The 23,824-nt window shown below is 50.1% G+C and overlaps 1 protein-coding gene across 1 annotated transcript in view; it reads left to right on the forward strand.

Annotated features, from left to right (window-relative positions):
- PAPSS1 (3'-phosphoadenosine 5'-phosphosulfate synthase 1) overlaps positions 1-23,824 on the forward strand; it is a 70,913-nt gene that overhangs the window by 39,279 nt on the left and 7,810 nt on the right. The window contains exons 10-11 of the mRNA XM_056113980.1: positions 10,167-10,435; positions 20,230-20,459. Coding sequence (XP_055969955.1) covers positions 10,167-10,435; positions 20,230-20,459 — 499 coding nt within the window. The remainder of the gene's footprint in view (positions 1-10,166; positions 10,436-20,229; positions 20,460-23,824) is intronic.

Here is a 23,824-nt window from a genome sequence, read left to right on the forward strand (position 1 = left end):
GCGGGACGGTAACAGGGATCACTCAGCGGAACTGTCACAGGGTCAGTCAGTGGGACTGTCACAGGGGTCACTCGGAACTGTCACAGGGGTTACTCAGAGGGACTATCACAGGATCAGTCAGCGGGACTGTCACAGGGGTTACTCAGAGGGATTATCACAGGATCAGTCAGCGGGACTGTCACAGGGTTGCTCAGTGGGACCGTTGCAGGGTCAGTCAGCACTGTCACAGGGTCACTCAGCGGGACTGTCCACATATGAGTATCACAGGTGATGTGGTTTCATGGTGTCCTCTGCACATTTTTTCACTCTCAGATTCAAGGTATCCTGTCTGGAACCTGCGATCCCTGTAGATTAGGCAGGATTTGTGAATAGCCCAGAAATTCAAGGAATGTATAATTACGTTGGACATTAAATTTTACCCTTTACAGCAGTAAGTATGTCTTGAGCATTGGTGTTGCCTTTTTTTTTTTTTTTTTTTTTTTTTTTTTAGCTTTTCTGTGTCCAAAGTTGTTCTGTGGCTGAGAAGAGTTAGGCATCTCTGAAGGCTCCTATGTTTCTCTTGGTGCTACTTCCTTTGGTATTGGGGGTTGCTCCTAGCCCGTTCACAAGGATCGTTCCTCTTGGTTCGGGACCATGAGGTTGCAGGCATTGAACCCAGGGCTCGTGTCTGCAGAGTATGTGCTCCAACCCTTTAAAATCTCCCTGGCCCCATGTGACTGCTTGTAAAGGAATAGCCGTTATGCCATCATCATTGACATCTGGGCCGAGCACCATTTCTGCACCGTGTTTCCTGAACCCAAAGCCCCAACATTTGCCTGTGTCCTTGGGAGCCCAGAGAAGCTGATCGTGTTTGAGTTTCTGACCCAAACCTGGAGTCCCTTATATGAAGATTTCTTATTCAGGGCTTCAGTTATCAAAATTAACACTCTGGTTGGATCTTTTGTTTGAATCCAGAGCATCTGATAGCTTAAGGTGTGTGGATTTGTCTTTTTCCTGGAGCAAACATGTTTAGTGGAGCTCTTGTCAAGACCACTTTACTTACTTTCAATTTTTGCCAAGATTTGACTTCAAACCTGGAATTCATGTTAGTAAATTAATTGTTGGCACCGTGGAGGGGCCTTATCGAGGAACTCTGCTCCATCATTAGAGCTCTAACAGTACATTTCTTTAATACTCTGGTTTGGGAGCCCCGGGTCCTGTCCAGTTTCTGATGTCCCCAGCTTACCTAAAGCTGCACAGTGAGGGACTTCAGCTTTGTTTCAAGTATCTGGGAGCCAGATACCAGCCTTCCCTCAGACACCAAAGATTCTGGAGTTCTATTTTTCTTTCTCTTCCATTTAGATCAAGGCAAATAAACAGAGGATGAGGAGTTTCCTTTGTAGTTTCTGGTCCCTGCTTCGGGGATGCCTATAACCAGCCTTCTCCTGACATGGAGAAGATTCTGGCCACAGACACAGAAGACTGATATTTTTAATCTAGGGCTTCCCCTCTCCCTTTTCCTTCTTCATCTCAGAAAAGGCTCTTTGATTGCCTGGTGTACATTAATATGATCTGGCTATTCTGTGGCTGGCAGGATTGGGGGACTGTAATTACATGAGCGATGGCTCGAGGACACAGATCCAAGTGGGCTCTGCTGGGTTCTTTTTTTAAATTTATATTTGGGGGACCAGCGCGATAGCACAGCGGGGTAGGGCATCTGCCTTGCACGCGGCTGACCCGGGTTCGATTCCTCCACTCCTCTCGGAGAGCCTGGCAAGCTACTGAGAGTATCTCGCCCTCACAGCAAAGCCTGGCAAGCTACCTGTGACGTATTCAATATGTCAAAAACAGTAACAACAAGTCTCACAATGGAGATGTTACTGGTGCCTGCTCGAGCGAATCGATGAACAGTGGGAGGACAGTGCTACAGTGCTATTTTTTGGGGATCACACCCAGCAATGCTCAGGGATAACTCCTGGCCCTGCACTCAGGAATTACTCCTGGCGGTGCTCAGGGGACCATATGGGATGCTGGGAATTGAACCTAGGTCGGCTGCATGCAAGGCAAATGCCCTACCCATTGTGCTGTCGCTTCAGCCCCTCTGCTGGGTTTTTTGCATCACTGATGATTGATTTGAAAGGAAGAATGAATTTCTGTTGCACCAAATGGGAGTCGGCATTTATTACACAGAGAATGCTGGTGTGCTATTGGATCCCAGAGAGACAAGTTGTAATTCTTTGTAGCAGGGTGTGCAGTCATTGGGAGGAAGTGTTGGAGAGCTGTTCAGATGCCACAGGTATTGGAAATGAGAGGCTGACCTCAGAGGCAGGATGGGAAGGGGTGTGAGCTCGCTCGGGAGATGCTGGCTTTCTGGAGCGGAGTGCTCGGGAGTTGTGCTGGCCTCTTGGGCGAGGCTCTGAGCACAGTTGAGGAAAGGACGTGTCTGAGAGGACGCTCAGGAACGCTTCTAACCGTTCTGTCCAGTGGCATCTGCAGTGCGGTGCTGAGGCGGTGGACAGTGGTCACACAGAAGCTCGGGCCCCTCTGGGGCCAGAGTCCTGCTGAGGGTTGGTTGTGGGTGTCTGGGGACCCAGGACTAACCCTTGTCCTACAGGCCAGAGGACAGCCTGTCCCACTCTTCGCCCCAAAATACACGTGAGCACACAGGGGAGCACTGTCGGGGGGACAGGTGGGAAAAACACTTTGTGCTTAGCATGTGCATGAATTTATTCTTTGTTTTTTTAGGGGGCCACACCCGGTGGTGATTAGGGCTTACTCCTGGCTCTGTGCGGAGGGATCACTCCTGGGGAGGTAACAGTGGGTGTGGGATGTCATATGGGATGTCAGGGATCCAACTCAGGTCAGATGCACGCAAGGAAAATGCCCTGCCCACTGTTCTGTCTCTCCAGCCTGGCATCACTTTCTCACAGGTGCCTCATCCTTAGAGGTGAGATGCTCAGCACCACTATGCAGGCCTGTACTCAGCCTGATAGTCCTCGGGGGCTGCAGGGCTCCCTATGGCAGTGCTGGGGGCGGGGGGCTCAAGCTCAGAGCCCCCGATGTGCTGCCCTGTGTGATGCCATCTGAGCATGTCTCTCCAGCCTGCCTTAGCTTACATCATTGGAAAGTGGGTTTGGTCCTGGGATTGGTCCTCACTCCTGGGCGATGCGGCACTGTCAGGAGAAGGCCAGGGTGTTCACGTCGACTCAAGTGGCCTCTGTCTTATTTTTATTATGCCCACAAGCAGTTTGAGTGCAGGAAAGACCAGTAATTTATGATATCTGGAGGGAGGAGGAAAGAAGATTTCCCCTCCAAGTCTCTTAACTCATCCCACAGAACAGTGTTCCACACTTCGCCATGGATACCCCCTTGCTACCAGCTCTGCAACTGTCAGACTTTGCTTAGCCCTTTGGTTTTGGGGTGGTCAGACAGGCTGTGCTCTGAACCTTACAGGAGACTTATTCCTGGTTCTGTGTGGAGAACTGTGTTCTGGGAAGATGAAAGGATGGAGGCAGGAAGCTGTTGCCATTCTGGGGTCAGTGGCCACAGAGAAGCTCTCCTGGGCTCTGTCTGGGGAGTGAGTAGGGTTCTGAGAACCTGGGGAAGGGGAGTGCTTAATGTGTCCCATTGTGGAGTACACAGATACGCACACACACACACACATATACACATATATACGTATGTATTCAGGCATGCACACACACTCAGGAATGTGCACACATGCACAGTCAGGCATGTACACACACACTCAGGCATGCACATAACACTCAGGCATGCGTCACATACACGCACACTCAAGCATACATATGCAGACATGTACACATTCAGGCATGCACATATACTCCTGCATGCACGTAGTATTTCATCCATGTACTCACTCAGGCATGCGTACAGTCAGCCATGCACACAATCAGACTTATACCCTGGTACACACACTCTCTCTCTCTCTTTCTCTCCCTCCCTCTCTCTGTCTCTCTGTCTCTGTCTTTGTCTCTTTCTCTCGGTCTCTCTGACACACACACACACACACACACACACACACACACACACACACACTCACACATACCCGACACAGACTAGTCCCACCAGAGGACACACAGCTTTGCACAGACTCTTGGTGGCCAGTGGAGCAAGGCCAAGCCCCTGTGACCCCGGTAGATGAAGACTGTCCCCTGAGATTGTGTCCTACGCTGTCCAGGGGACAGGACTAATCTGTTCCCCAGCAGCAAAGCTAATTCTGTTCCCATTCATCTTCTGCACCTTTCCGGAACTTTCTCACCACAGCCCCTGCTCCTGTGTGAAGCCCGTGGCACAGTGCCCGGGCTAGACAGGGTTGGGCACCATGGACAGGAGGCATCTGTGTCCTGCCTTCTTCCCACTCCCTTCCAGGAAGAGTGGGGGGTGGCAATCTCACCTTGAAGATACAGGTGGTGGCAGGCCCGTGGACGCAGATATTAATATTCACGGGCACGTTTTTAGCCTGGGCCTCTGTGCCTGGGGACTGGGCGGGCTGGGACAGCCACCATCTGTGTGTGCAGCGTGACAGAATCCAGGTGAGGGCAGAGAGAAAGAATTTTCTGGGACCCAGCGAGACCCCGAGTCGCTGCCTACAGACGGCCTCTCTGGCTCTTGATCAAGCTGATTTAATGGCCATGATCCCAGAGACTCAGAAACAAATCTCGAAACCCAGCAGCTTTTGGCAGAAATGCATCTGGACCACATACATGGCCATGGCTCCAGAGGCAAAAGAACTTAATCCAGAGTCCGGAAGCTTGTGGCAGAAAAGTGAATGGACCATGTGTTAAACTGCGGCACCATGCCTCCCCAGGAGGGAAAGGGTGTTGCTCCCTTCTGCCTCCCCCCCCCCCCCCCATCCCCCAGCAGCAAGGTGGCCGCCACCTCAGAGCTTATAGGAAAGCCAGATATGAGCCGGTGGTGATGGGGCAACTGCAGTCTCATGGGAAGGGGGGTGGTACTGGCTCATCCTTCACGCCCTACCGAGGTCATGAGTTGCCCCCCACAAGCGGCTCTCCGGCATGGCCATGGTTCCAGAGGCAAAAGGACTTGGTCCAGAGCCCGGCAGCTTGTGGTAGAAAAGTGAATGGACCATGTGTTAAACTATGGCACCATTGCACCCCGGGAGGGAAAGGGTGTTGCTCCCTTCCGCCTTCCCTCTCACCCCCCCCCACCTCCCCCGGCAGCAAGGTGGCCCTCACCTCATAGGAAAGCCAGGTATGAGCCGGCAGTGACGGGCAACTGCAGTCTCATGGGAAGGGAGGCAGTACCGGCTCGTCCTTCACGCCCTACTGAGGTCACGAGTTGCCCCCCACGAGTCGCTCTCTGGCACAGCCATAACACCAGATGCATAGAAACCAATTTTGTAATTATCTGGCTCTTTACAGAAATCCAAAATTATTATATGATTCTCATAACCAGCTATAGAAAACAAAGTATTTCACAATTTCACAATGCCTTTTCGGCAATTCTGATTGTTGGGGAGAAATTCAAAACAATAATGGTGCATCTTTTGTTGAAATAATGAATGTAATCAATGTAGAGAAGAGTTCAGTGGAAATCATCTGCCTCACAGGCATTGGGAGGGGTGGGAGGGGGGTATATTGGGGTTCTTGGTGGTGAAAAATGAGTACTGGTGAAGGGAAAGATATTTGATCATTGTATGACCGAGACTTAAACCTGAAAGCTTAGTAACTTTTCCCACAGTGATTCAATAAATATAAGAAAAATAAAACTATGAAAAAAAAAGTAAGGTGGAATTCATGTCCAATTCAATCAGCTAATCAGTGGCTGAATAAATAGCAGTACTCCTACATTAAAAAGAAAAAAGAATTTCCTGGGACCCCTGTTGACCCTGGGGCTCGGGGAGGACTGGGTGATGTCCAGTGATTTGATCCAAGCAGCCATGCTGAATGCTCAGGTCATGTGGGCTTTCCTGTGTTGGTCAAATAGCGTTTGCCCGGGGAAAAAAGGTGAGAGACATCGAAAACAGAGCCAGCGAGAGCTGCCCCAGGCAGCGTGGGGGAGTCCCCTGCCCTCAGCTCTGCAGCGTTTCCTGGGCGGGACCTCACTGAGTGGCCTGTCTCCCAGGGGTCCCCCACTCAGCGGCGTGAGATGCCAGGTGCTGGTTCTCTTTTGTGGAGAAGTGCGGCAGCTGCTCTGCTGTGTGACCTTTTGTCCCTCCTGTCCCCATGTCCAGGCTGGTTTCCAGGAGCTTGCTCGGACCCTCTGAATGCGGCATTCAGTCTTCCCTCTGGCCTCCCCCTGTGCCGGGTTCTCACGCATGCTCTGACACTCGGGAGCCCGTGTCACTCAGGCCGTCCTGCTCTCTGCTGCCACGTTTGCCAGCTGCAGTGCTCCTGGCCATGTTCTTTCATCTTTTGAAGGTGCGTGAGCTGCAGTCTGTGGCCAGACCTCGCAACGGCCAGTTCCTGTCTGCAGCATTTATTGGGGAGCAGTGGTGGGCCTGTGGGTGCGTCTCTGGATCTCTGAGCAGACCCCGGCAGCCTGAGCCTGTTCTCAGAAGCCCACCCCCTCCAAGGCCAACCCGGCTCACTTAACTTAGCTCTTTTTTTTGTTTTTTTTTTTTGCTTTTTGCATCACACCAGGTGATGCACAGGGGTTACTCCTGGCTCTGCACTCAGGAATTACTCCTGATGGTGCTTAAGGGACCATATGGGATGCTGGGGCTCGGATCCGGGTCAGTCACATGCAAGGCAAACGTCCTACCTACTATCGCTCCGGTCTCTCGCTTAGCTATTCAGTCCCGGTGTCAGCTGCCTCATGTCACAGACCAGGCCTCAGTGGTGCCCACCTCTCCCAGGCTCACGCCCATCGAATGGAAATGATGGGGCCACGCAGAGTAGCCCAGAGTGAAGTTGTCAGAACTCACCAGTGCACAGGCAGCTGTTCCTGCCTCGACTGGGGTGCGACCCCGGGAGGTGGTAGCCACTGCCCGAGCCAAGGAGGCTGAGGGTGCAGAGTCTCAGTGGCAGTGGGTTTCGGAAGGCGTCGCCTCACGTTTGTAGTGGCCCATTGTTCGTTTTCCGTCCTTGGTGGAGAACAGGGAGAGGGGACATGAGTAGGGATGCACATTGGGTTCTGTTGCAGTTCTGATGCAGCTGGGCCGATACCTGGGGGATGGGGCCTTCCACTGACCACATACTCCCATTCCATTGCTTGCCTTACCTAAGTGGAGATGAAATGCAGCCTGGACCTGTGGACAGTTAGAGCCATTTGTGACGGACAGCAAGTTTCAAGGGATCGAGAAAAGATGGCATCACAGAGGGACCTGGTAATCCCGGCAAATGCTCATTGGATTCCAAGTAGAAATAATTCTCGCTGTATCACTGTCATCCTGTTGTTCATTGATTTCCTCTAGCAGGCACCAGTAAGGTCTCCATTCGTTCTAGCCCTGAGATTTTAACAAGTGCCACATTGGTGGCTCTTTCAGAGTCAGGGGAATGAGACCCATCATTGTTACTGGGTTTTGTTATATCGAATATGCCACGGGGAGCTTGCCAGACTCTGCCTACTCTCAGTAGCCTGTGAGGTTCTCTGAGAGCAAGAACTAGACAATAAGAGGTTGCACGGCCACGAATGCGGTCTTGGCTGTTGATACAGTCTCTGGTTTTGGCTGTTGATGGGATTACATGGCACCGGGGGCAGTTGGTGGGTGTAATGCCTACCTACTGGAAGATGGGGGATCTGGGTGGAGGAGGCCCAGCCCCGATCTGAGCAGCCTTGGAGATGTCAGCCCCGGGTTCCGCACACCTGGGTTCCTCTGCTGGTTCCTTCGTGCGTGAGGCTCGTCTGAGTGTGTGGAAAGTATTCTTAAGCATGGCTGTGGCTGGTTCTGGAGGTCTTCAGCTGCTGGGGCCCTGCTCAGGGCAGGGAGGGAATCTCAACCTGCCCCCCTCCAGGGGACCCCCATGAGGACAGCAGGAGCAGGAGACTCTGAAATAATTCTACCTGGGAGAAACTTGGGCAGTACTGTCTTTTACATATGGCCGCTGTGAACTCTAAATCATTCAGCTTCTCTGTATCGGGTCGACCTTCAGACTGGAGCTTGTCTGGTGCTTTCTGGAGAGAAAGCCTGGGTAGAGGAAACAGCTGAGTCTGTGAAGTGGATGGATTCGAGACCATTTGTTTGGAATGTTTCCTTTTGTACACCCTATCATATAACTAATCTTGGTAAATGGTGATTTTACAGAATCAGATTGGACCCGCTCTTTATGATGCTCAGGGTACCATAGGGGATGCTGGGGACTAAACCTGGGTCAGCTTCATGCAAGGCACGTTCCTTACCCATTGTAGTATCACTCTGGCACATGAGGAATATTTTTAAATTTAATTATTTTTTAATAATTTCTTTTACTTTACAAAGTAGTTCACAATATTTGATTACATTTAATATTCAAACACCAATCCCACCAGCATTACACCTTCCTACCGCCATATATTGGGTGTTTCCATCCTCAATCCCTGCCCCAAAGCAGAACCAAAGTAATTTATTTTGTATTGTTTGTTATGAAAAACCACTGAAAATGCTACGAAAAAGTATCCTTACAGGAAAGGGGATGAGGATTATTGTCTTTCACCCAGGGGACATTAAACCTTTCTATAAGAGATCACTAACATGTTGTTAGAAATTGAGCCTTGTGTGCTTTTATATATCATTGTCACTGCCCTCCTGTTGTTCATCAGTTTGCTCGAGCGGGCCCACTGACATTGTGAGACTTGTTACTGTGTTTGGGATATCGAATACGTCACGGGTAGCAATATATATATATATATATATATATATATATATATATATATGAGTCTCCTGCCCCTGCGCCTGGCTGTCCTCGCCGGGACCCCTTGGTGGGAGCGGGTTGAGTTTCCCTCCCCACCCCGACCAAGGGCTCCAGCAGCCGAAGACCTCCAGAACCAGCCACCACCATGCTGAGACCACTCTCCACATGCATGAAGGTACCGGCTGAGGAACAAAGGCATGCGGGCCCCGGGGCTGAGATCTCCAAGCCTGCTCGAATCGGGGCTGAGCATCCTCCACTCAGATCCTCCAAATTCCAGTAGGCAGGGGTCACACCCACCAACTGGCCCCCTCGCGCCGTGTAATCCCATCAATGGCCAAGACCCAGAGACTATAAAACCCAGCTCCCATCTTATTATCTTATTCCTACTTTGGACAAACTGGCAGGCTACTGAATGGAACCTGCCCACATGGCAGAGTCTGGCAAACTCCCCGTGGCGTACCAAATATGCCAAATACCAGTATCAGTAATGGGTCTCATTCTCCTAACTCTTAAAAAGAGCCTTAAATATGGCACTTTTAAAAAAAAAATCTTAGGGCTAGGACGAAGGAGACGTTACTGGGTCCTGCTTGAGGCAATCGACGAATAACAGGATGGTCGTGATCTTGATATATCTGTTAAAGAAAAATATATTTCCCTCTAAGATTGGTTGCCTTTTACTTTGAACTCTATCAAATGTGGTGCAGTACTCTTGGAGTATAGGTAGGTTGTGTGGTATGAAGTGTTGTGTGGCCACATTTGTGACTGTGGGATCAAGTAATAGGTTCAGTCGTGGGTGAAGCTCGGCCCGTGCATGTGGAGAGAAGCCCTGGGCATGGTGGCGGATGAGTTCTGGGAGTTTTCAACTTCCGGGACTGGGTCCCTTGGGAAATGTAGGGGTCTCACCCACCCCCCTCTGGGGCGCCTCGAGTGAAATAGCCTGGTGCGGGGTCCCGAGGCATGGTTATGGTGCGCATCATGTTACACTCCCTTGCCGGAGAGAAGGGCACATTTTTTCAAGCTACAGAGTTTTCTGCCATTCTCTCCGTTTAGTAAAGCAGAGTCTGAGGTCCTCTGGAGGTCTGGCCCATTGGGCGGTTAAAGCGCAGCCAGGAATCTCCATCGTCAGTAAGCTTAGGACCTAGAGCTCTGACTGTGACTCTCCAGTTTGCAGGAAGTGGTTGTCAGGACTCCAGCTGTCTTATCAGTTACCCCAGGCAGGTGGGCTCTGCCAGGTAAAGCGGGTGAAGGTAGCATCTCCCGGGAGTCAGGCGTCAGCTTGGACTCGCTCTTGGCCAAAGAGGCGCCCTTAGCCCGGGGGGTTCCCTCATCCGGGCGGCCGCTCCCGTGAGCCTGACCATGTCCTTCTTGTTCCAGATGCCGTGTTCGCCTTTCAGCTCCGCAACCCGGTGCACAATGGGCACGCGCTGCTCATGCAGGACACGCAGAAGCAGCTCCTGGAGCGCGGCTACCGGCGCCCCGTGCTGCTGCTGCACCCGCTTGGGGGCTGGACCAAGGACGACGACGTCCCCTTGCTGTGGCGCATGAAGCAGCATGCGGCCGTGCTGGATGAGGGCGTCCTGGACCCCGACTCAACTGTGGTGGCCATCTTCCCGTCCCCCATGATGTATGCCGGGCCCACCGAGGTAGGCCCCCAGGGGAGCACACGTGGGTTGGGGGGGGTACAGAAACAGTTTCGTGATGGGGATAGCAGGGAAATTGGCCTCCCGCGCCCCCGCTCCCCCTCCACACATTCCTCTAGGCTTCTTTCAGGCTGGTGGACCAAAGCCAGGCTTCATCAGGCAGAACAGGAAAAAAGGATTTCTTTTATATTTTATTTTTTAATTTTTTTGCTTTTTGGGTCACACCTGGCTATGCTCAGGGGTTACTCCTGGCTCTGCACTCAGGAATTACTCCTGGCAGTGCTCAGGGGACCATATGGGATGCTGGGAATCAAACCCGGGTCGACCGCGTGCAAGGCAAACGCCCTCCCCGCTGTGCTGTCACTTCAGCCCCAGAAAAGGATTTCTTGGGTATGCGGTGGGAGAGAGGACCCTGATGTGGGGAGGGGAGATGAGGCTGTGGGGAGGAGAGAGCAGAGCCCGGGGGCTCCAGAACCAGCTGAAGTCGCCCCAGGAAGTTCATCTCTGGAACGAGCCTGGAACAAATTCTCCTGCCCCCGATGTTCTTCCTTGGATGCTGGTGCAGTGGAACAAAGCTTCTCTTGCGCCTGCAGGACCATGAGGGCTGGGGCCCCGCTTGGCGTAATACACGCTGCCCAGCATCTTGGTGTGCGGGGACTCTGTTGGAGCCGTGCCCTTACCGGGGTGGGGTCACGTCTTCCCTCACCAGCTGGGTTTGGCCTGAGTCCTTCTGCTCCATCAGTTCTGCTGCTCCGCCTGTGCTGCTTCGTCCTGGGAAGGGAGGGACGCGTGGTCCCTGCAGAGCGGTCAGGGCATGACTGAGTAGGAGACGCCCCTGTGAAGGGCCGCTTGTCTCCAGCATAGCTCACCCTTGGCACGTTCCTCTGGCCTCTTCCCAAGGTACAGCGGAGTCTGCGTTTCTGCTCCTCCTGGAGTTTGCCGCGGCCGTGGGCATTTCGGTGGGAGGAAATGCACAGCCAGGAGGCCTTCCCTGTGTCGCTGCTCTGGAGTTCAGCTTAGTGGTCAACTTTATAACTCTGTAAAAAGAAAAGGACTTCATTAGGCTTTTTGCTTTGAGGCAGATCGGCTTTAAAAACTATTTTGTAGAATGAGTGAATCAATCAGTGAGGGGCCAGAAACTCGGTGTGTGGGAAATTCCAAGGCAGCTTCTTGTTTAGTTTTGAAGATAAAGGATGGAATGTGCACTCTTACTGTGCTCCTTTTCATCTCTCTTAGAATTGACTTGGATTTCTCTGGGAGACAGACCCTTTTCCAATGGATCTAAATAATTTAGCAACAATGCCTCTTTTTTTTTTTAATTGAATCACTGTGAGACACAGTTATACAGCTTTCATGTTTGAATTTCACTCGTACAGTGATCTAATACCCGTCCCCCCACCAGTGCACGTTCTCTACCACCAATGTCCCTAGTATCCCACCCCTCACCCCCATCCCACCCCTCCCCCTGTCTCCATGGCAGACAATCTCCCCCATGGCCTCTTTCTACTTTTGGGCATTATGATTTGCAATATAGGTACTGAGAGGCTATCACGTTTGGTCCTTTATCTACTTTCAGCACACATCTCCCGTCCCGAATGATTCCTCCAGCCATATGATGCCTCTTTTGAGGGAAAAAAAAGTTTCAGAAGAAGTCCAAGCATTTGACTCTCCGCTGGGCTTGAGCCAGAACATCTTTATTGGGGCTAACGGCAGGGCTGCTCACTCTCCATTTGTGTCTCGAAGAAGCACACACAGAGATGAGAACCAGAGAATACTCGAAGGTCCCAAAGTCTCTGGTGCTTCTGTCAGATGCGGCCTGAGTCGGGCCTCCCTTTGGTTCTCCCTTCTTGGTGCAAATGTCTCGGGAGAAAGGGCAGGGCTGTCCTTGGAGTTCCTGAGACCACCGGGGAGGAACCAAGCTGTTTGTAGATGAAGGGTCTGTGTTCCTGAGTCCCCCGGGTTTCCCTGCCCTGTGTCATCCTGTCACCCTCCTCCTCCTCTTCAGGTCAGCCTCTTTTTGTCTGATACTCTGCAGAATTAGAGTGAACTCGGCCCGTGTTGGAACAACGCAGGTGAATTCAGGCTCAGGAAAGGGGTTACCGTGGGACCCCTCATTCGGGACAGATTTTATTCCCTTGGTAACTTTTACTCTTGCTCACCTAAAGGGGGAGGAGAGAGGAAATGTTACTAAGGAACTAAATTAAAAATCACTTCTTCAAAGGTTTGTGTGTTGCCGAGGGAGCCTAGGGGGCAGAGAGGGGACGAGAGACAGTCCCGGGGCTAAGGTGCTGCCTTCATGTGGCTGACCCCTCCCCCCCAACTCCCTGGACCACATGGGCCTTTGAGCACCACCAGGAATGACTGCCAAGGTCAGAGCCAGAAGTAGCCCCTGAACACCACTGGGTATGGCCCCAAAGCCAGAAGATGAGAGAGGAGGAGGGAGAGAGGAAATGGGGGAAGGGGGGAGGGAGGAGGAGGAGGAGAGAGGGGAGACAGAGACAGAGGCAGAGCACAGGCTTATGGGACATGGTCCCACCCGTGCTACTCCCCAAAAAAGAGGGTGGCATGAAGTGGAGAGAGAAATAATTAAAAACAGCGGACTGTAGTAAAATGGAAAGTCCTTTGTGGAGAGAACTCCACACAGCCTCACGCTGCTTTGTTCTCTTTAGAAAGGCCTTTGTCTTCCATATCAGCTGTGTTTCCCTCCCTTCCCCTTGTCTCCCTTTCCTTCTCTTCTTTTGTTTGTTTGTTTTTCTCTTTGGGTCACACCCGGCGATGCACAGGGGTTCCTCCTGGCTCTGCACTCAGGAATTACTCTTGACATTGCTCAGGGAACCGTATGGGATGCTGGGAATCGAACCCGGGTTGGCAGCTTCAGCATGCAAGGCAAATGCCCTACCTTCTGTGCTATGGCTCCAGCCCCTCTTCCCTTCTTTTTTTTGCCTGCCTGCCTTCCTTCCTTCCTTCCTTCCTTCCTTCCTTCCTTCCTTCCTTCCTTCCTCTCTTTCTCTTTCTATATTATAACATTATGAGTGGCCAAGTTTTTCATAATATAGTTGTTTCAGGCATCAACTTCAATCCTACCACCAGTGTGACCTTCCCTCCACCAAAGTCCTCAGTTTCCCACCTGTCACCCCTGCCTGCCCCATGTAGGTGCAAACAAATCTATTCCATATTGTCTGTTCCAACACAAAGGGAAGAGGAATTATCAAAACTTAGATCAAAAAAGTCAGTTTTTGAGAACTGTTATAACTCACCATTCTCCTTTCCTCAGCTAGTAATCCATTTAAACGGTTATTGTAAATTCTTAACAATATTTCTAGTCATTTTGTATGAACACAGTAAGAGCTATATTAAGCTTAAAGGTTGACTCTTCCTGGGGACATCTCGCTATATATTCCAGACTACAACCCTCAGGCCTGGTTAGTCTTTCCTAACCCCAGCAGGGTCCTTGTTCAGTTATTTCTTCGGGGTCATGACAAAGTTTGTTACATGACCATGCTCTTAACTTCTTATGGTGCTTAGCCGATCCCTCTTCGATGTCAGGGTAGCTTATAGCTTGCTCTGGGTTCCCCCAGACCCTTTGTTGGGACCCTCCTTCGGAGTGTTAGGAAGTAAAGGCAACTGAGGTTTAAGTCAGGTAAATATGATGGATGCCCAAGAATAAATATTCTTTGGAGTCCATTAACTCCCATGCTATGAAAGCATAGCATCAACTGTCTTCCTGAGGACAAAAGGATTGGGTGCCCTGCATATCTCAGAGTTGCCAGATTTCCAGAAGGTTCTTAAGAAGCAGTTGCATCACTGAGTGTCACTTGGGAGCTAAGCGTCAGATTCTTAGCCTGAAATAGCGAGTATGGTTGTGTGAGCAGAAATCAGTGTTGACCTCCTGGGCCTTTCAGGAGCAAAGGCAGAGACGTGGGTAGAGGTGGTCAGGGTTGGGCTGCTAGTTTTTGCCTTTTTCCCATTTGTTTTATTTTTGTTTGTTGGGGGGGGCGGGGCAGCCCAGCTGTGCTCAGGGCTTTCTCCTGACTCTGCACTCAGGGATAGCTCTTGGTGGGGCAAGAGACTATGCCGAGTGTCAGGGATCGAACCTAGCCAGTGCCCTCCCTGCTGCCCCGTCTGTCCGGCTCACAGAACTGGTTGGGGCTAGCCGGCCTCCGTGGCGGTATCACCTGAGTGGGCAGGATGAGAACCGTCGCAGGTGCAGCTCGGGACGTCCACCCGTTTCTTTTGCCCCAGTGGCTTGCTTGTGTGCTTGGCTGACTTGGCTTATTCACGGCCTGAAGTGAAGAATTTTTTTTTGTAATTAAAAAAACACTCGTGGTTGTAGCTTTTCCAGTGACATCAGGAAAACGGCTGCCAGTGATGCTTATGTGCCAACTAATAATAATAAAACCAAAACAATGAGTCTTCCTTTAATCATTTTCTGTGGGTCATTTAGAAGGCATTAGGACCAGATTCGTTTCCCCAGACAAATGCTTTTCAGAGCAGAGAGCAGCTGTGGGGCCTGTTTGGGTACCAACAGGATGGCCCTGGTTTCCCAGGCTATAAAGGCTTCATGGTTTGATGCTTCTGTTCCATTTTGGGAAAGTGGGGGCCGTGGGTGGGCTCACGGAAGGCAGGTCACTCATTCCCTGTGTCCATGTCGCTGAGCTCTGTCCTGACGAGGGAAGTTCTCTTTTCCCTTTCTGCCTCACTGTGTTCTTACCCTGCCTCCTCCAGGTGGGCATAAAGACCCTAGTCAGATGTCCCTTGGGGGGGGGGGGGGCGGGTGGTCCCTGTCATCAGCACTCCCGGGTCTGAGCTTTAGACCTGTTTGATTTTGGAGAAGACACGTGGTCAGAGGAGGGACTCTGTGTTGCCATGAAAGGTCACTGCACTTCTGAGTGACTCTTAGGAATCGGCCAGTGAGCGGATGCCGCATTTTGGTCATTAGTTCCTGCTTTCCAGCAGTATCTGGAGCAAATAAATAGGATGTAAACCAGGTTCCCCTATAGATACACCTTAGAGACCTAAACTGGAAACTCCTGGCCCTTTGTATAGGGTCTGTATATGCGATTGTATTTTTTTAATGTTTTGAAGTAAAATAATTTTATTGGGAGAGGAGAGAGAGGAGAGGAATGAGAGGAGAAGAGAGGGCAAAGAGGGGAGGGGAGAGGAGAAGAGAGGTGAGAGAGGAGAGAGGAAAAGAGGGGAGAGGAGAGGTGAGGAGAGAGAAGCTGGAGGAGGAGAGAGAGGAGAGGAGAGAGGAAAGTTCAGAGGAGAGAAGAGAGAAAAGAGGTTAGAGGAGAGGAGAGAAGTGAGAGGTGAGGACAGAAAAGAGGAGGGGGAGGGATGAGTAGAGAGGAGAGATCAGAGAGAGGAGCGGAGAAGACGGGAGAGAAGGAGAGGAGAGAGGAAAGGTGAGGAGAGTTGAGAGGAGAGAAGAGAGGTGAGGAGAGAGAGGAGGAGGGGGAGAGGAGAGGGGAAGGCAGGGGAGAGGAGAAAGGATTGAGAGGGGAGAGAGAGGAGAGAGCGCACCGAGAAACCTCTCAGCTTAAGACCAAGTTGAATCTTCAGGATTCAGAGAGCACTGACTCCAGAGTCTTTTTTTCTTTTTGATTTTAGGTCACAGCCAACAGTGCTCAGGGCTTACCCCTGGCTCTGCGCTCAGGGATCACTGTTGGTGGGCTTGGGGCACTGTGTGGGGTGCCACGGACCAAACCCGAGTCAGCCGGATGTGAGGCAAAGCCCTCCCGCTGCCTGGTCAACCATCTCCCGTGCAGGTCTCACCTGTAACTTTGACTTTCTTTGCAGTCTTGAAAATTTTGTCTTTATTCCTCTTTCCTTTCCTTTCCTCCCTCCCTCTTTGCCTCTTTCTTTCTTTCTTTCTTTCTTTCTTTCTTTCTTTCTTTCTTTCTTTCTTTTTCATGGCTTCATCCATGAGGGATCCTCCGTAGCTGATTCGTAGCTGATTTCACATTCCCAGCCCCTAGTTGTGTTTGTCGCCTGGCATTGGTTCACAATCTCATCCAGAATCTTTGGGGGTTGTATTCTTCTGAAGGACCTGAGACGTGAAGGACATTCATTAATATTTTTGTAGATAATGATTTTTCACACAAGATGGTATTGATAAAAGTTAAAGTAATTTTGTGTGAGTTTTGACCAGCTATTGCTACAAGATTAGCAAAAATAAGTGGTTTTTGGAACTCAGATGAGTGTCTTAACTGAACATACTGTGATAATCATTTTGCAGGGTATGCATGTACCAACTAATGCATTGTACATCTTAAGCAATGTCCTATTAACACTAATAACTAACCCAACCCTTCCCTTCCCTTCCCTTCCCTTCCCTCCCCTCCCCTCCCCTCCCCACCCCTTCCCTCCCTCTCCCCTCCCCTCCCCTCCCCTCCCCTCCCCCCTTTCCTTTCCTTTCCTTTCCTTTCCTTTCCTTTCCTTTCCTTTCCTTTCCTTTCCTTTCCTTTCCTTTTTCCTTTCCTTTTTCTTTTCCCTCTCTTTCCTTGTTCCCCTGTCTTTAAAATTTTCAATACACAGTTGTGGGACTGTACCACACTAAATTTAGAATCTACCAATTTATTTTGAAAGGAATTTCTGGAATCCTCATGGTTTGGCTTCTGTGTGTCTTGAGAGCTGGACTCACTAGTTGAGAGAGAATTGATTCGATCAGACTTGCTGTGTGCTTCGGGATGCTTCCATAGGCGGAGATGTCACTTTCCCCTCCTGATTTCCGTGTAGGTTCCAGCTCACCCTACTTGGTGGTTTCAGACCGAAGCAGCATCAAGGTCAGATGCTGTTTGTGTCAGGTTTTTCCACAATTAGGTAATCCATGCCACTTCCCCACTAAGTTTAGCAGGAACTGGCGCTTTCTTTTCTGCTCTGATGCCCTTTCTGGGGTCAGACTGATGCAGGGAAAGGCCCTTGTGACAACCCTTCTGTCACGGGCTACCCTTCTGTCTCTGGGCTCTTCCCTTTGTTCCTGGAATCTTATTGGTCTACCCTGTGCAATGCTCATGTTGAAAATAGTTGATTGAGTATGTGAAACACTGGTTTAGAGGCTTTGGCAAAGAGGCTGTGACCCCTGGGAGATGGGAAACACATTGGGCACCCCATGCTCAGCCCGGTTCTCTGCTGGCAGCCGGGTGACCCAGAATAAACAGGAGGACTCCGGCTCGGACACACACAGGTGGAGCTCCCTTAGGTGGCCTGGCTGGGTCACAGAGAGGAGGCTGAAGAGGAGGGAAAGTATGAGCTAGAATCCAAAATGAAGATTGTCCATAGAGGGGCCAGAGCAATAATACAGTGGGGAGGGCATTGGCATTGCACTTGACTGACCAGGTTCCATCCCTGGCATCCCATATGATGAGCACCTCCAGGGGTTAATTCCTGAGTGCAGAGCCAGGAGTAACCCCTGAGCACTGCCAGGTCACTGTTACTGTCCTTGTCCTCCCGTTGTTCATTGATTTGCTCGAGTGGGCCCAGTAACATCTCCATTGTGACACTTATTGCTGAGTTTGGCATATCGAATACGTCACGGGTTGCTTGCCAGGCTTTGCCGTGTGGGTGAGATACTCTCAGTAGCTTGCTGGGCTCTCCAAGAGGGGTGGAGGAATTGAACCTGGATAGCTGGGTCGGCCGTGTGTAAGGCAGATGCCCTACCCGCTGTGCTATCACTCCAGCACTTCTGGGTGTGACCCCCCTCCACAAATTAAAAGATTGTCCTTGGCTGTTATGAGATGATGCCTGTGTGAGTTAAAGCTCCCTGAATGAAAATACAGTTCTGCTTTTTGTGTTGGGCCACAGCCACATATGGTCAGGCCTCACTCCTGGGTCTGTGCTCAGGGATCACTCCTGGTTGGTGCTCCAGGGACTATATGGAGTTCCAGGGATTGAACCTGGGGCAGCCATGTGCAGGGCATACGCCCCAAACACTGTACTGTCTCTCTGCCCCAATATGGTTCTTTTGGATGGGGAATCTCAAAAATTGGAAACTAAAGAGTTAAGTGGAAACCCAAGGATTGAAAAAAATAGACATGTGAAATGAAAACATGTACTGGATAAAATTAAAAGCTGATTAGAGCTGGCAGAAAAGATCAGTGAATTGAATAAAAGATCAATAGAATTTATTTGAAGGAAAGTAGAGGTGAAAAATGAGCCAAACCTCAGTAACTTATGGATTATGTTCAAGTCATTTAGTGTACATACAATTGGAGTTATTCAAGGGAAGAGGAATGGGAAAATATGAAGAGTGAAGATAGCAAAAGAAGTATTAAAATGATGGTTGAAAATTTTCTGAAATTGGTGAAGACCTTCATTGATACCTATAATCCCAGAGAGGCCTAGTGAGCATCAGAGAGGGTGGATGCAAAGAAAGCTATTCGGGCACATTAAGGGGTCAGTGTGCTGGAACTTGGTGATGAGAGGAACCTCAAAAACAGAGGAGTAGCGAAGGAGAGCGGAAGAGGAACTAGAGGGTGTGTAAATGATTCCCCAAGAGCAATGCGAACTCGGAGCAATGACTGAACAGTCCTTGTTTTGTTTTTGGACCACACCTCCTTCCAGGGGACGAAGATGCCCTCGTGTCCTCTGTCACAGAGTCAGATAATATGGGTCTGTTCCCCAGAGTAAGCCAGTGCAATGCTGGTGGCCGTCCGCTATTGAAGACCAGGTGCATGCATCCCAGTAACCGTGGCATTATCATGAGACTGATTGTTTTCAAACGATGTCTTCACTGTGAAAGCCGGGGCCTTAACATTGCCTTAGATGCACCAGTGTTCAGTATTAACCAGCACCTTGTTTCACTCTCACCAGCCATTCCGGTTGTTGGTGCTTGGCATCTGATTTTCTGTGCCAGCTGGTTGAAGTAGTCACATGGTTTAAATTATTTTCACCCACTAGTTTTGTTTGACCCATTGAAGAATAACACCGGAAAGAACACGGAGCCAAATGCCCATCTAGCTCTGCGAAGTTCACAGAGGGTATGACGTGCTCACAAGCGGGTCTGGAGCAGAAACGACTCTAGAACTCGGAACATACACAGGAGTATGTCAGGGCAGACGCATCACACAGCAGCTGCTCATGGCCTCAGACTCAAGGAAAGGAAAGGAATCCTTTGGGGCCAGAGAGGGGTAGTAAGAGATCAGGGCACATACCTTGCTTGTGGCCAGTCCCCAGCACAGCTGTGGCATTCTCAGCCTCTCTTGCCCCCCAGCTGTAACCCCCAAATACTCCTTGTGTGCTTGAAGTTTGCCAGGAAAAGGGGTCTGTCGCGTTACACTCCCATTAGGTTGATGGAAGTGTTCATTATTGGACTGTGGGCGACATTTCACTGTGTCATGTAGAGAGTCATTGATTTAAGTCTGTGCAGTTCTGTTTGCTGGTAATACTCGGCAGGACTAAAGGAAATAGGCTCCACCCTTTCCGTGGAAGCCCCCGTGGAAGCCTGTCCATCTGTTTACCTCGAAGGACCAGTCATTAGCTTCACTTCTCATTATGAGATTTTGAACTGTACATAAATGGCCCCTGATTATTGCATCAAATCATTTGTGCATTCACATTGTTTTTTTGAAGTAAAAACCATAAATACCCATGCATCCATGTCTACTAGTTCCGACTGTTTTGTTTTTTTTTTCTGCAGTGGTGGGAGGGGTTACCAATTTCCCCCCTGGCTTCCTAGGTTTTCTACATCTTGTGGATGTTTCCTGCTACTGGGTACTGGCCGTCCTTATCCGCTGGTCAGTGCTGGCCAGGACGGCTCACGTGAGCATGGCCCACTAACATGCCAGCTTCCCTTCTAGGTCCAGTGGCACTGCCGAGCACGGATGGTCGCAGGAGCCAATTTCTACATTGTTGGACGGGATCCGGCTGGTATGCCTCATCCGGATACCGGGAAGGATCTCTATGAGCCCTCTCACGGCGCCAAAGTGCTGACGATGGCCCCTGGCCTCATCACCCTGGAGATCGTTCCCTTCCGAGTAGCAGCTTACAACAAGAAAAAGAAGCGCATGGACTACTACGACTCCGAACAGTAAGTGGGACTTTCTCAGTCAAACCCCAGGGCATCCTGCTCTGTGCTGTGCCCCCAGGCCTCTGCGGAGGGCTTCTTTGTACGGGTGCCTCAAGGTTTGTGACACCCATTTCAGAGGAAGGCCCAGGGAATGAATTCCCCAGCCTGCCACGAGTTAGTGAGATAAAGATGAAAGTAGAGTGTAAAAAGCTAAGCACGCAGGAGGTTGTGTGCTCTCAGGCTCTGGATGGCTGTATCTCACCACCTGCATTCGGTGCCCTAGGGCCGCTGTGTGTGGCCTGGATCAGGACGGCTGTTGGACAGACGAAGGAAGAGACGAGGGCCAGGCCGGTTGATCTTAGTAACAGTTTATTACAAGGAAGTTTATCCCATAGAAGAAATTTATGTTATGGAGGGCCTAGGTTCTCTCAAGCACATGTTCCCCTTGTTAGTCTCTCCGTGGTCCATCTTGCAGCCCTGTGCTCTCTCTCTCCAGCTACCTTGTCTCTCCAACTCCCCTGCAGTCCTGGGCTGACCTCCACTCAGTCAGGTAGCCAAATCAATATAAGAAAGCCCTTCCTGAGGGCCCACCTGAAAGGTATTCTAAAGCCCTTCCTGACTGCCCGAGGCAAAATACCTCCTTAAGGTGTTTTTGTCTTTTCCTCAGTCCAATAAACTATCAATAAACTATCAACTATTCTGAGGCTATGCAGGAAAGACCGAACAGTGTTACCCTACAGTTGAGGATTTTAGGAACTTTGGGGCCAAGTGTCCGAGGGCAGTTGGTGATGGCTGTGGGAGCCCTGGGGTCCCTGGAGTGAGCTTAACTACTGCTAAGTCTCTTAATCGCACCGTGTCGGGCACTGCTCCCTTGCATGTGTTAAATTGTGGTGCCCTCGGCAGCCGTCTGCAGTGGGCACTGTTCCCATCCTGTTTTATTGAGGAGTAGCAAGTGGTGGCACACACCAGCAGAGCCCTCTGAGGGCAATGGGGTGGCAAACCCCTATGGTCTGACTTTCCTTAAATGCCAATGGGCTCTGAGTTTGTAGTGACCCCTGGTCCTCTGTCATCGTGATGCTGGGGACAAGGATCTAAGAGAAACTCTTTACAAATCAAAGCATCTGGGTAAAGTGCTCAGTTTGCATTGGTTCAGTTTCCATATGGTCCCGAGCCTTGCCAGGAGCGATCCCCGAGCACAACTTGGTAGGACCCCAAAACCCCAAAATAACTAAATGAAAAGTATTTGCAAACAGAGAGATAGTTCAGGGGTTAAAGCTCTTGCTGTGCATCCTACTGAGCCCAGTTTGAGTCCCGGGCAGCACATGTGCTGTCCTGAGCCCTGTGGGACATTTTTGAGTAGCTCCTGCGTATACTGTGGTACGACCCAACACCCCCTCCTCTCTATCAGAAAACGGAGTATAAAGTTGCGTGTCATTTCCAAGTCATCAGTGCACGCTGACGTTGTATGAAGAAAGACCATGATTAAGAGTAGAGTCTGTAGAGTCTGAGGGGTAATTGTCCTCAAGCCCACCAGCGTAAGTGGTTTTGGGGAAAGTACGGGTTTTAGAGGATAGTGATAGTAGCTTTTCTGAGTGTATTGTGGTCGCTGAAGCCCAGGAAGAACTTAGGAGAGCAGACGGACGGACAGACCTCACAGGCAGCCAGTTCCCCGGGGCCCAGCTATGGATTCAGTACAGGAATTTTCCAGAATTCTATTTTCTGAAAATCTGAAATGTGACCCAGATTCCTGTGGACTTCTGAACAACATCAGGGGAAGAATTTGTGACAGACTAGAACCTTTCCCCCCTTGTATGAAGTCCGGGTTTGAGGCGGCGAACTCGGCGTACATATGCACATACGCGTATGCTTGTGAACATGAGTGTGTGTATATCTTTAGAGTCCTACGCATGTTGCAGCATCGTGTAAACGTCAGCAAGTCCTGATTGCCGTCGTGGGCACTGTCCTACCGAAGGGATGCTTTAGAAGCATGAAAGAGTTTGAAGGCCAAGACACACAATTAGAGCACACTTTGAACTCGAATGCCATAAAAGGTGATTGAAACCCAGAACGTAAATGCAGTATTCAGGGAAGTAAAACAAGGTCTCATTCAGTCCTGTCCTCTGGTGGTTGACGTCAGGGCGGCTCGCTGTGGGGTCTGAGGCTTGCCCACGTCGTGCTCCCCGCTGGGACCCCTGGAAATGGCAGAGGCAGACCTAGAGACTGGCCCATTGCCTCTCCCCCAACCCCACATGCAGACTCTCTGTCTCTGCTGGACGAGCTGTGCGGGCCTGACCAGGCAGGCAGCGGCTTTCTCCACAGAGAGGGAGAGCAGAGCGTCCCTCAGAACCTGCGAGATTGGAGCCCAGCGCGCTTCCTTTTTGATGAGTTACGAAAACAAAACCGAGAGGAGTTTTTTCCTCTCCACTTCTTGTGCCGATGTGTTTCGTCCTTGAGGTCTGTGTGCAGGGCCCGCTGATCTAATCACGCAGGGATCAGGACCCCATCTGTATGTAGTTGACTGACGGGCTGGGAAGCCCTTGATAACTTTCATGTTTTGTTCAATCTGCGCAGTATTGCTCTGAGTTTCTCTTTTAATCATTCCAAAGCTAAATAATTACATCAGTTCTCATAAGATTTTCCAATGATGAATTAGTTGCATGACTAGCTCATTTTCTTGGAATTTTTTTTTGAGTTACCAAATCTTAATAAATTGTAACTTGGGAAGCTTTAAAACTGCCTCATTTTTTTTTAATTTTTTCATATTTCTGTTCAAATACAATTAAGTTGATGGGAGCATGTTGGAAGGTGATTAAAATTTTGTGGAAAGGCGATAGTCTTTGATGTAGTGAGAAAACACAGTTATTAATTATGTACACATGAGGTTGTCTTGTGTTTGATTAATGGACGTTACTCAATGCCAACCTTTATGTAATTAATGATTCTGTAGCTTTTGATTTGATTAAATACCAGTGTAAGACAAGGCTTGGGGAGGAAAAAAACTTCAGGAAGATTCAGGCAAGATATCATTGATAGGAATCATGATTAAAAATCATCTGCTTACACTTAGGAAGCTAAGTTTATTTTAGCTATAATAGTGACTCAAGGAAATTTAGTTTTAGAGCTAAACCCGAAAGATTAAAGCCCTTTCCTTCAGATGTTGCAAACTTTCAGAGATAACTCAGTTATCCTCTTAGTACTTTTCTTCTTCTTCCTGCAGTAGATCTTCTGTAGTTGAGTAGAAAAATACACGTTAAGATCCAGATGGTTGAAAGAGCAGCTCCGCTAGAGGCGAGAGAGCCTTGGAGGGACGGCTGCAAGATGCCTGTGTGCGTGCTGCCACTGCCCGTCCTGCAGAGTGGGGCTCCTGTCATTTCATGAGGGAGACA

The sequence above is a fragment of the Sorex fumeus genome, unplaced genomic scaffold (genome assembly GCF_029834395.1).
Source record: "Sorex fumeus unplaced genomic scaffold, SorFum_2.1 ptg000024l, whole genome shotgun sequence".
Taxonomy (NCBI): Eukaryota; Metazoa; Chordata; class Mammalia; order Eulipotyphla; family Soricidae; genus Sorex; species Sorex fumeus.